The sequence below is a fragment of the Diabrotica virgifera genome, chromosome 8 (assembly GCF_917563875.1).
Source record: "Diabrotica virgifera virgifera chromosome 8, PGI_DIABVI_V3a".
NCBI lineage: Eukaryota > Metazoa > Arthropoda > Insecta > Coleoptera > Chrysomelidae > Diabrotica > Diabrotica virgifera.
In genome coordinates this window covers 65,838,741-65,852,314 of record NC_065450.1, presented here as the reverse complement: position 1 = coordinate 65,852,314, position 13,574 = coordinate 65,838,741, and the positions used below count along the sequence as shown (strand labels likewise).

Genomic DNA, 13,574 nt, shown 5'->3' with positions numbered 1-13,574 from the left:
TTTCAGTAGTCTTTGTGTTCTGGCTGTATGGGGTCTTGTTTCTAATGCATATGTCATTGCACTGGCTTGCACTGGCTTTATAAATTCATGATTTCATCTCAGTGTTACTGTCAGTTTCACCATATAGTGTTATTAAGACATCCTGCCAGTCTATTTGCTTTTTGTACTTGATTTCTCACTTCTTTGCCCAGGTCATTATCGATGGACATTGATATGTTACTGTAAAAACCCGATTTCAGTTAAAACGCGAATTTACTAGGAAAAACTAGTTTTAACTATGCGCTTTAGACAATTCTAGTTTTAACTAGTCAAAACTACATTAAACTGCTAAATTTAGTTAAAACTAAAAATCTTGAACAAACAATATTATGTAGATACCTGCTGAAGACATTTTTGACATAATTGAAGCTATTGTTATTGGTTATGGAGGTTTTAAACGTTGCTATTGGTTATGGAGGTTGGGATAGGTTGAAGACTAAAACCGACAGAAAATAGGCAAATATAACAATTGATATGTTCAATAATTTTATATTAATATGTGAAACCTGTCAACGGAAGAAGAGTAGAGCGAAGAGGGGTCTTGTGTAGAAATCCATATTGCATTCAGAAATGAATAGTCGCTGTTAGGTAGATTTGATCGATATGCAAGAGGATCAGGGACGTGCGGTGCTATGATGCGGTGAGGCAGTCGCATCAGGCGGCATCACAAGGGGGCGGCATAATCAGTAAAATCAAAATACAAATTGAGCCATTCAATAATTAAAAGTATATATAGGACCAAGTGTCAGCCGAAAATATTTAAATGGTGAAGGTTTAACAGAACTTATTTTGACAAATTTGGAAAAAATAGTTCTTGATAAAACGGCTCAGAGGACAAGGTTATGATAACGGGGTTAATATGAAAGGAATAAGGGTGTGCAAAACAGAATATTTGAAAAATATCCGAGGGCGTTTTACGTGCCCTGCATATGCCAACTAAGTCATAAATGATGCAGCGTCTTTTTTTCACAGAAACAACAAAATTTTTTTGTATTATACAAGAGCTGTAAACTTTTTTTCTGGTTTTACAAAGCGTTGGGAAATTCTGAAAAAAACATGTTTAACAACTAACACTAAAACCGTTGAGTACTACTAGATGGTTAAGTCGAATAGATACATTGAAATCTCTAAGATTTCAATTTTGTGAAATACATAATGCCTTATTCGAAATAATAGAAGACGTCAACAATAATTCAGAAACTAAAGTCAAAGCACGAGGATTAGTAAAAAATATTAAAAATTATAAATTTATATGCGGTATAGTTTTTTGGCATGATATTTTATTTTATATAAATTCAGTCTCGAAGATGTTACAACATGTAACTATTTTGTCAGATTGTGTAAAAATGTCAGAAACTATGGAAAAATTAAAATTTACTGACAATTTGGCTATGACCAAATGAAAATTACTGATAATGAAATTGCAGAAAATCTTGTAAATAAGTTCCGAATTTCCTGCTGAAAACGAATATTGAGGCAAGAGAAAAATGCGTCAATTTGATCTATGGATTAGCTCTCAACAGAGAAAGATAAATTTAAAGTAAATTTTTTCATCTATATTTTAAACATTGCCTTTAATTCTTTGATTGATCGATTTTCGCTTTTAGAAACTCAAAATAAAAATTTTAAAGTTCTATATATTTTTAAATTGAGGGAAATATAAGAAAAGGGAAAGATGATAAAATACTAGAAAAATAGTAGAAAATATTCATTCAATACTTTTTATAGAAAAAGAATCGGATATAGAGGCAAATGATTTTCTAGAAGATTTATTGCATGATTTATCCCAAATGATACCATACTCCATGAAACCTTTAGAGGTTTTGAACTATTTGTGCCAAAATAACCTAATTTCTTTATACCCAAATATAGTTGTATCACTAAGGGCCGGTATAATCTGTTCCGATTAAAACCCGGTTAGAGGAATTTTGTCATGCGAGGTTCAGAAAGTACCAGCCCTAAGAATTTTATTAACACTCTCTGTCTCTGTAGCTTGGGGAAAGAAGTTTCTCAAAATTAAAAATGATTAAAAACTATTTACGAAGCTCCATAAGACAAACAAAACTAAAAAAATTAGCACTTATTTCAATAGAGTCCTCACTAGCTGCTACTTTAGACTACACCAATCTGATTGACGAGTTTGCCAAAATTAAAATCAAAAGGATAAAATTGGAATTTTCATAAATGTTATTTAATGTTAATACATATAAGGTTTGTTCGTAGTACGATCCAATCGATCAGCAACCGTTGCCAACCATCAGACGCATGCGCAGTTAACAGTTAGCGCTGCGCAGTTAACAGTTCGAGTTCGTAGGCTACGAACGCGCTTGCGTCTGACGGTTGGCAACGGTTGGTGATCGTTCTACGAACAAACCTATTATTTCATTTCATTTAAAGTATGTTTTGTTTTTAGAATTAAAGTTTTCGTTCATTTTGTGTAATTTCATTTAATAAAAATAAATACTAGTATTAAGTTTTAATAATATTTAGGGGGCGGCATTTCGAAGACTTGCATCATATTGAAAAGATGTACCGCACGGCTCTGAAGAGGATCACGGCTAGAAGTTTATTATGGTTTATCAGGACCATTTAACAAAATTTGTTTTGTTGAGACCATTACAACGTAAGAGGGCGGAAGAAGTTGCGTATCAATTTTATTGACGGATACCTATATTCTTGACTTTTGGCGCACCATGCATTTGGCCGAGAGTTCGGTAATGCAGTTATAAATGAGGTAATGTCATACTGGCCTGAGAAAAAATTAGTTGATGGAAAACCAAGGCACAGCCAGAGTCAAGGTTCAGTCGAGCGAGCTAACCAAGATATCAAGAAAATGTTAGCAGCTGGATGCAAGACAATAACACAACAACGTGGTCAAAAAGATTTGAGTTTTTTACGTTTACGATCTTGTCCAGGGTATTTTACGTTTTAGAGAAATTATTTGCAAACAACCGGGGTAGTAAATTATTTACCGAGTTTTCATTGAATCTGGAAATTACTGAAAAGTTTAGTATCTAAAAACTAGTTTTGACTGAAATATGCTTAGTCTCAACTAGAATGAACTGCAAATATTTGATAGTACTAGTTTTCACTAGTTAAAACTAGAATTCTCTAAAGCCCACAGTTAAAACTAGTTTTTCCTAGTAAACTCGGGTTTTAACTGAAATCGGGTTTTTACGGTAACATATACATACCATCAATTTCCATTTTACGTCTGATTGGTTCTTTACTGATTACTCTTGTTTTAGTTTTCTGAGATGAAATTGCCATATTGAATTCTTTTGCTCTTATGTTAAATCTGTGGATTAATCTTTGCAGACTATCTTCATCTTGGGCTATCAATATTGCGTCATCGGTCTAACATATTTTCACTTCTTTATTTCCCATTCTGGTATCCTCTTCCTTTGTTGACGCTTTTGATGATTTCATCCATGATTAAATTGAAGAGCATAGGACTCAATGATGTCTTATTCCGCTGCGTATGTCTATAGGTTCTGTAAGTTGTCCATATATTCTGACTTCCATTTTGTTGTTTTGGTAGATGTTTTCAATAGTTTGTATGATAACTAGGGGGACTTCTTTATTATACAGAAGATGGATTACATCTTTGAGTCTTGTAGTACTCTGTCAAATGATTTCTTCAAGTCAATTAGACGTTGAAATGCTGGTCTATTATACTCTAGTGATTTCTCATATATTTTATTTATATTTTTTATTGATTATGATAATTTTATTCATCGTCGCTTTGAAGAGGAATGAAGAAGACTGAATAAACAACTCACGTAATCTTCTTCCTACATATTTTGCCTTGAATAATAAGATAAAGAACTCCATATCGTTCTGGGTATAGCATGACATGGGCAAAATACTCCAATTTTTGTATTTTTATGGTTGTAGCTACATCGTGTTATTTTTTTAAATATTGTAATACCTCTTCATTTGACACTATGTCAACCCAGCTTATGCGTAGCAGCGTTCAATACACCTACATTTCGAAAACTTCAAGTTTATTTAATAGCGATTTAGTGAGCGTCCAGCTTTTAACTCTATACAATAAGGTCTAGATGACGTAATATTTGACAAGTCTTATTTTCAGGTTATTATTAATATTACTTCCACATAATCCTTTTTTGATTCGGAATAACACTGCTTTGGCCTTTTCAATGTGGATTTTGTCTCTTGTTTTTTTTTCTTAAAAATGGTTTTTTCAGAGCCAATTAGCCAGCATATCCCAATTGTTATTTATATTTGAACCGAGATAAGTAATGTTTTTAGCTTTTCCATTTTAGTACCATATTATGTTGTGATTATGTAGTCATCTACCAGTGTTTTGCTGACTACCGTATATTCAGTTTTAGATGTAGTAAGTTTTAAGCTCTATTCTTCGCATTCTCCAGTAACACTGTCAATTAATAACTGTAGCTCTTCCGCAGAACTCTCAAGTAATACAGTATCATCCGCATACCTCAGATCACTGATCTTAATACCATTGGCAGTGATACTGACATCGATCCTGGCAAGTGCTGCTTTGAGAATATGCTCGGAGTACAGATTAAAAAGCAGTGGTGACAAGGTGCACCTTTGTCTAACCCCACGTAGAATTTTAATTGATTCAGAGCCAGTATCGAAGCCAATTCTAGCATTTGGACATTGTGGTGATAGTGGAAAGTTTGTATAATTCTTAATTAAATAATAATAATAATTCTTAATCTTTGTCATCTATTCCTACTCGTCTAAGAATTTCCAACAGTTTTTCATTTCTAACTTTATCGAATACTTCCTCAAAGTCTATAAAGGACATGTACACAGGACAAAATGGATATTATTTCTATATTTAAAGAACTTGTGAGCATAAATATCTGGTATTGTGAATTGATTTTACCTAACACTTTTTTTTATTTTTAGAATACAAACCTCTTTCCTCCTAGTCCGTTACATAGCGCCGGTACACCTGGTAGTTTTCGGCCGCCTCCTCCACCGTACGAAATGGCCAGTCCAGCAACGTCAACGGCCAGCTCATACCTCAACAAGAATCTCAACTCCGTGGAGGCTGCACCAACGCCAACACCAGGCATTCTTCAGAGAGCGCCGGAAGCGTCAAGTCTTGTGCTCAACATTCTGCTCACCGACACTGCCTTTAACATATTCAGAGATCACAATTTCGATAGTTGCACCTTGTGTGTTTGTAATGCTGCAGGAAAGGTAAGATGTTTGTTTTTGATTAATCAATAAACGTAAAAATATTGTTTATTTCCTGGATAGTTTCTACATTGCATTATGAGCCTTATGACTTTAACCTGAAACCTTTAACAAGATCAGAGAAGAAATCTAATAGAAAAGAAACTTTTAACAAGATCAGAGTAGAGCATCTAATATAAAAAAAAGAGAAGAGGAAAAGCGGGATGAATGACAATATACTGCAACTCGTGGAATAAAAAAGAAAGTCAAAGAACAACAAAAGAATGTAGAACAATATTCAGAGACAAATAAGAACCGAAAAGCCAAAGAAAATGATTAAAATGACAGTGTGAAGAGATAGTTATTGGTACAAAACCTTGATACATTTAATATATATATAAAAAGGTTAAACAAGTAGCTGTCTTCAGAAATCCGACACAGCTATTGTTTGTTTTTTAACCAAGAGGAGTGATTCAAATTTACCGCTCCGTAATGCTTGTTTCTATTTGGTCTAACCGCAGGCAAGTTTACTCCACTGTTATTAAATTTTGACACTAATGACATTTATGAAATTTTGGCACTTCTGTCATTTTATAGGTTAATTAAGTATATCAGCGATTTTTGTGTTTTCTGCATTATTCCTTTAATTTTTAGATTTTTAGTCTACTTTTATATAAAAACAGTTGTTTTTAGAACTCTTTAGCGATGTGTTAGTATAATATAATATGTATGGATTATCATCGAAAGCTGATATGATCAACGAAAAATGAAGATGAATTTGGTGACTTTTTTAGTAACTTTCTTGGGTGTGAATCTGTCTTCTTAGTTTACTCCTCTTGGTTAAAAAATCAGCTATAGCAAACTGCGTGATCGACAGGGGAACATCTCAGATACAAATCAAGAAATTTGCATATGGACCAGGTACATACAAGAACTTTTTGATGATAATAGGTCCGAACGATATCCATTTGACATAATGGAATGACCACTTACCAATCACATCAGATGAAGTGGTAAAAGCAATATCACAACTAAAGGATGGCAAACCTCCTAAACCTGACAATGCATATGCTGACCTCATAAAACTATTTAACACTGACAGTACTCAATGCCTAACAAAGATATTTAATGACATATTTAACACTTTACATGCGGATGGCATCCATGTGAACCACATAGTGCCTTCACCAATGTGCGGACGGCTCACATGTATGCAATTGGATATATGAACTTTTAAGATGAAAATTAATTTCAGTTCAGAGTATAAGTCTTAACTTGTTACATCCGCACGCAATGTGTTAAGCGGAGTAATACCAAGAACATGGCTGAAGTCGACGTTTATTGCTTTACCAAAGAAAACAAAATCCTTATCCTGCAATAATTTCCGGTCCATCAGCTTAAGGAGCCATATTTTAAAATTATTTCTAAAAAGCATACATCAAAGGATATAGTATACATACGGTGCGTCCGGAAAGTAACGTATAAATTTGAGGAAAAATCCCGAAACAGGTTGATTTTTATTTTTAAGTTACGATATTTTGGCACATATATCATACTAGTGACGTCATCAATCTGGGTGTGATGACGTAATCGATGATTTTTTTAAATGAGAATAGGGATCGTGTGATGGCTCATTTAAAAGGGTGTTAATTCTACATATATTTACTAATATAAACATTAACATAATTATTTATACAGGGTGTCCAAAAAATTTTTTAATTAAATTAATTGACACAAAAAGATGAATGTATGCAATTTATTTAGTTCTAAATACATTTTACTGCTGCCAGGAAACAGAAAAAACATTGGTTTTCGCTTAAACGAAATGTTAAAAGGCAGGTGGGTGGCAGCTTTAACATTGAATTTAAGCGAAAAACAATATTTATTTGTCAAATAAACATTTTTTCCTGTTTTCTGACAACAGTAAAACGTATTTTGAATTAAATAAATTACATACATTTGGTGGCCAAAAAAAATGTTTTTTTGGCCACCCTTTTTTTGTTTTGGCAGCATTGTTTTTTATACTCTGAAATAATTCCAACTGACTTTATTTTTTTTAGAACGTCATAAGTCAAAATATGACAGTTTTGGAGTATTTTGAGATATATTAGGCAAAATGCCGAAGCAACTTTTCAAATAACAATAATGATATTTCTGCCATCTGATGGCCATAGGCATAAACTAACTTTATGACGTCATCACACAAAAATACAGAATATTTGAAATCTGTTCACTAACATATAAACATTTTTTACTTTTTTTAAGATATGACGGTCTTCTTCCAAGGTAGCGATATAACAAATATAAAAACTTTGCATTTTTCTTTTGTTGCATATTACAAACAATATATTTTTTATGGCAAACTATACTGTATTCTGATATTGACGAAAAAACCATTATCATTTTTTTTATTATTTTAGGTGGTTGGTAACATTAGGGGAGCAGACGCGGGTATTTATTTACTTAACACCCAGAATGACAAACAGCATGCAAGCGCACAACCAAGTAGTCCTTATCCAGGTAGTAACATGGGACAACCGCCACCTTACGGTAGCATGATGAACGAAGATCATCACGCAAATGACGAAGATTCAATAAGGTGTAGTTGTGGATTTTCGGCTGTTGTTAATAGAAGGCTAGCATACGGTAGTGGACTGTTCTATGAAGACGAGGTAGAAATTACAGGTGAGATAGTCTTTCTTTAATTAATATTTGACTTCTTAAAGTTATGTATTATGTAACACGTCGGTCAATAAGTCCCAGGCCTAACTAGTAAAACATTTTTTTGCAAAAATGATTCTTTATCAAAATAATCTCCTTAGCGATGATAAAAACATTCCAACGCTTTTCTAATTTTTCAATGAAGTCCTTGTAAAACGATTTATCTTTGCCTCCTTTCAGTTTCGGCTATTACTTGCTCATCGGAGCAATATATCGATGCCTCAGAAGCCAATCAGTGAAAGTCAATAAGTGTAAATGAGATACTAAGATGTTTCTGACAATAGTTGCAGAAATATAAGTAGTTATTAAACACAAATAAACGGTCTTTATTTATCATAATATAGGGGTAACATTTTCATAAATACAAACAAGGAATTAATAATATTATTATATACAAGGTGTCCCAAAAGTAGCGGAACAGTCCAACTAAACATTGGATCGATAAACTAAAATACACGTTTTCAATCATTTTTAAAAATATATCCAATGACTAAACACGATCCCCCACTCCACCCCTTGGAGGTGGTGTGGGAGGCAACTTTAAAATCTTAAATAGAAACCCCCAGTTTTCATTGTAGATTTGGATTCATTATGTAAAAGTAAGCAACTTTTATTCGAGACATTTTTTCGAATTATGGATAGATGGCGCTATAAACGGAAAAAACCATTTACCGTAATACCATAGGTAAATTATAGAAACGGTCTAATATCTCGAGAAATACACTTCCAAATGAAAAACCAGAAAATACGTGTTTAATATTTTTCAAAAACCTATCTAACAACACTAAATATGACCCTCCACCCCACCCCCTAGAGGTGGGGTGGGGGGTAACTTTAAAATCCTAAATAGCAACCTCCATTTTTTATTACAGATTTGGATTCGTCATGAAAAATTAAGCAACATTGATTCGAAACATTTTTCAGAATTGTTGATAGATGGCGCTATAACTGGAAAAGACTTATTAGCGCCATCTATCAACAATTCTAAAAAATGTTTCAAATAAATGTTGCCTTATTTTTCATGACGAATACAAATCTGCAATAAAAAATGTAGGTTGCTATTGAATATTTTAAAGTTACCCCCCACTCCACCTCTAGGGGGTGAGGTGGCAATCGCTGGGTAACAGATCTGGACTACACGGTGGATGCGGAAGCAATTCAAGGCCCAATTCATGCATTTTTGCCATCGTTTTCATCAAGTTGTGACATGACAGTACATTGCCTTGATGAAACAATTTTTTTCTGGAACAAATGAGGCCTTTTTTTTGCTATTTCGGTTTACATGATTCATATAGTCAAAGAAAATATTTCCTTGTATGTTCCAAAATACGGGATCCGGACAAATAATCCCCCGACAAATAATCCCTGACAAAAAATCCCCACAAATTATCCCTGGACAAAAAATCCCCAGACAAAAAATCACCACAAATAATCCCCACAAATAATCCCCGGACAAATAATCCCCAGACAAATAATCCCCGGACAAAAAATTCCCAAGAAATATTTGCTGCCGAAGAGTTCTCTAAAAGTTTTCCAATCGCCATGAAACCGCTTTTCGTTACGAAAATAATGATTAGCAATTAAGATAAAGCATGAATTGTCCAAATATCGAATTGCAATTCCATGCTGATAATTATAATAACGGCGTAAATTGAAATTAAAGTTGACCGAAATTTACAATTTACTCTGTTATTATAAAAAATTCAGACTTGACGCAGTGATATTTAGTAGTAGAGCAATTTTATTGCATTTGAGTGACATTATATTTTCCACAAGATGTGTGTCCTTTACAAAAAGTTACAGGTTTTTTTGCATTACAATCAAGATTATCGTTTTCAGGACCGTTATCATCACGAATATTCAATGTTTTGAACATAGTTATTCAAAGCAGAGTGAGCAAAAGATTTAAGCGAATAATAATTAATATGCAACATGATTCCCACAGCCTTAGCCCATTCCCCATATTTTCCACGATTTTTGAAAAAACTCGCACTCTTTTGTCATGTAAAATTTTAAGTTTTCGGCATGGAATTGGACTTCGAAATTTCGTAATCGTAATTACAATTCATGTTTAATCTTAATTGTTAATCATTATTTTCGTGCCGAATAGCGGTGTCATGGCGATTGCTATAACTCTCATGCACTGAGGCTGAAAAACATGTGAGTCGATTGCATTCACGGGAAAATTTCTATAGAACTATTCGGCAGCAAATAGTTCTTGGGGATTTTTTGTCCGGAATGTTTTGTGGGGATATTTTGTCCAAACAAATTTATGGGGATTATTTGTCCGGGATTTTTTATGGGGATTTTTTGTCCGGGGATTTTTTGTCCAGGGATAATTCGTGGGGATTATTTGTCCGGGATTTTTTGTCCAGGGATAATTTGTGGTGATTGTTTGTCCGGGATTTTTTGTAGGAATTACTTGTCCGGGGATTATTGGTGGTTATTTTTTGCCATAGATTTAAGAAGCCCGAGATGTAACATGAACGTATTTAGATAGCTGCGCGAATGTTGCCTTGTTTCTAAACAGAATTTCAGGGGTGGGGAGCTTCTACATAAATGAAACAGAGTTGGATTCAGAATAATTAATAATATTTATTGAATTAGTTCCGAATATAACACAAATTAATATACACTTATTTAACTAATTACACTAATCGTATTGACTAATCACAAAAAACAACATAAAGTTTTACAATAAATAATTACACTTTTATAAAAAAGAACTTTTTTATAATAAAACCTTTTTATTATTTATAGGAAAGAATATAAAATAATTTAACGATAATCGATTTAACGATAAAAAAATATAAATTTTTTTTTAAGAATCGCTTTTCTTTAGGTAAAAGTGACTAAAATTAAAAATAGTATAAACAAAATCAACCAAAAAGCAAAAAATAAAAAAAATTGAAAAAATCTAACACATTTGTCAAAGGAAAGCGTGGCGCGTCTTCATCGAATAAACGGTTTTCACCCCACGCTTTTCTTTAACGAATGTGTTAGATTTTTTAAATTTTTTTTATTTTTTGCTTTTCGGTTGATTTTTTTATACTATTTTTAATTTTAGTCACTCGTAACTAAAGAAAATCGTTTCTTAAAATTTTTTTTTTATATTTTTTTATTTTTTCTTTTTAGTCTTACACTTTTCAAACATTAAAATATATCGTTATGTTTATTAAAATAATGTATAAAACATATGATGTACTAACATGAAAAGTAGTCGGAATCGGCAAAAAATTTGAAACTTTATTGTTTATTTATGAAGTATAGCGTAAACAATTAACGTAAAAAGTGAAATTATGTGTAGTTCATATCATTAGCTATAATCCGTAAAAGTTCCAAGTTTTTACATTGTAAAAAACGAGAGAATTTTAGCATTTTCCATTAAAATCATTTTTTTTTATTTAAACAATTAACAAACATAAAAACAATTTTTTTATTGAATATTCGTGAATTGTTCCCTCGAATGCATATGTCTGCAAATTTTTATTAATTTGCATTGGAGAAAAGGCAGTTAAATTAACGTCTAAAGATTTGACACAAACTATTGAACTAAATAAAAGCGTTTAATAAAATGCTTAAAATTCCAAAAATTACACTCTAATAAAAGTACTTATTTATGAAACAGTTCGTGAAGTATGCTTTTGCAAAAGTACTTCACGTACAGTTTCATACAATATTTTATCTACGATAAACAAATATAAAAACTGAACTCTTCGTCACTGGAATTAATTTCTATTCTACAATTTTTAGAACTTTGACATTTAAAAATCCTAACTACTTTCAAACCACAAAACTGTCAAAAATTTTGTTGTAAGTCATTGCTCATATTGTCATCACCATGACAACGCGAAAATTAAGGATATTTGATTATATGAAAGTGTGCCAAAAAACGCATTGAAAGTGTGCGAAAAAGTAAATCCCATTTAAAATACATTGTTACTTCAAGCACACTTTACACTCTTCACGCACTGGTATCTATAATGACAGTTTTCACAAACTAATAACTTATACATAATATGACAGAGTAGATAATAGTTATTTATGAAACAGTTCGACAATTTCATAAAATATTTTATCTACGATAAACAAATAAAAAAGCTGTAACTCTTCGTCACTGGAATTAATTTTTATTCTACAATTTTTAGAACTTTGACATTTAAAAATTCTAACTACTTTTAAACCACAGAACTGTCAAAACTTTTGTTGTAATTCATTGCTCATATTGTCATCACCATGACAACGCGAAAGTTAAGGCTTGTCACCATGACAACGCGAAAGTTAAAAACAGTGCGAGAAAGTAAATCCCATTTAAAATACATTGTTACTTCACGCACACTTTAAATTCTTCACGCACTGCTATCTATGATGACAGTTTTCACAAACTAAAAATACTATATAATATGACATAGAGTAGAAAAAGTACTTTTTATATTATCACGGTTTTGTTATTGTACAGCCGGTTCCTAAAAAAACTGATACGACTCTTAGTAAGATTTGATCATGTTGAGCAGTGTATTTGATTGATCTGACATTATATTGATTATGACAGACAAATAATAAAATAAACAAACAACAAACAACTGATTCATGAAAAAACTAATAAGTATTTTAGAAAAATTTAAACGCAGGATGAAAGATTACATTATTACCGAGGGCGGAAAGCCCCTTAGAATAAACAAGCAGTTTCTATTGAATGAAATATTTGAAATTAAATATCACACTTTTTTTTATTTTCAGCCCTCTAACTTATTAAAATAAATATTATAGAAGTTTTCAGGGACTTTCAGCCCTCGGTAATAATGTAGTCTTTCATTCTGAGTTTAAATTTTTCAAAAATATTTATTAGTTTTCTCAGGATTCGAAAAAAAATGAATACAATTAAAATACATTGAGAATTTTGACATGCGCCACAATTTTGCATTAACTCAATGTAAAATTTTAAACTGTTGAATTCCAGCTTCCCTAATTATTTGACATCAAAAGACATTAGAAACTATTTGTAGATGATTGAAATCTGTATTGAAAACAACTGTTAAAATTGTTCTACGTAATTAAACATATTCCAAAATTTTGTAAAAATGTAATACATTTCAGTTTTCAGCCCAAACTTAGGCCACACACAATGCGATAATGTTCACATTTTTGAACTGTCAATATTTTTATTTTATCATCTATTGTTTAAAAACAATACAGTTGATAAGATACCCTCAGTTGCGGAGAAAGTATTAATAATAAAGATTAATAATAAAGTCTAATAACCGTGGAACAGAATAAGCTATTATGACAAATTTTAAGATTTGGCAGTGACATTGACAGTATGTAAATATTAAGTATTTATCCTTCAAAATACACTGCTCAATTTTCTACAAAATACGCGTCAAGAGTCGTATCAGTTTTTTTTGGAACCAGGTGTACATGTACAGCTAGCTGGTTCCTAAAAAAAACTGATACGACTCTTAGTAAGATTTGATCATTTTGAGCAGTGTATGATTGGTCTGACATTATATTATATTTATTATGACAGACAAATAATAAAATAAACAAACAAACAGCCATTTTTTGAGGTTGAAGTTATCTGACAAATTTTAAGATTTGGCAGTGACGGTGACAGTATGTAAATAATAAGTATTTAT

General features: G+C 32.0%; 1 protein-coding gene across 2 annotated transcripts in view; it reads left to right on the top strand.

The window, feature by feature from the left end:
- The window catches only part of LOC114331768 (mediator of RNA polymerase II transcription subunit 13), a 369,259-nt gene that overhangs the window by 293,597 nt on the left and 62,088 nt on the right, over positions 1-13,574 (top strand). For both annotated transcript variants that reach the window (XM_050659705.1, XM_050659703.1), the window contains exons 11-12: positions 4,945-5,241; positions 7,638-7,902. In XM_050659705.1, the coding sequence (XP_050515662.1) occupies positions 4,945-5,241; positions 7,638-7,902 (562 nt within the window). The remainder of the gene's footprint in view (positions 1-4,944; positions 5,242-7,637; positions 7,903-13,574) is intronic.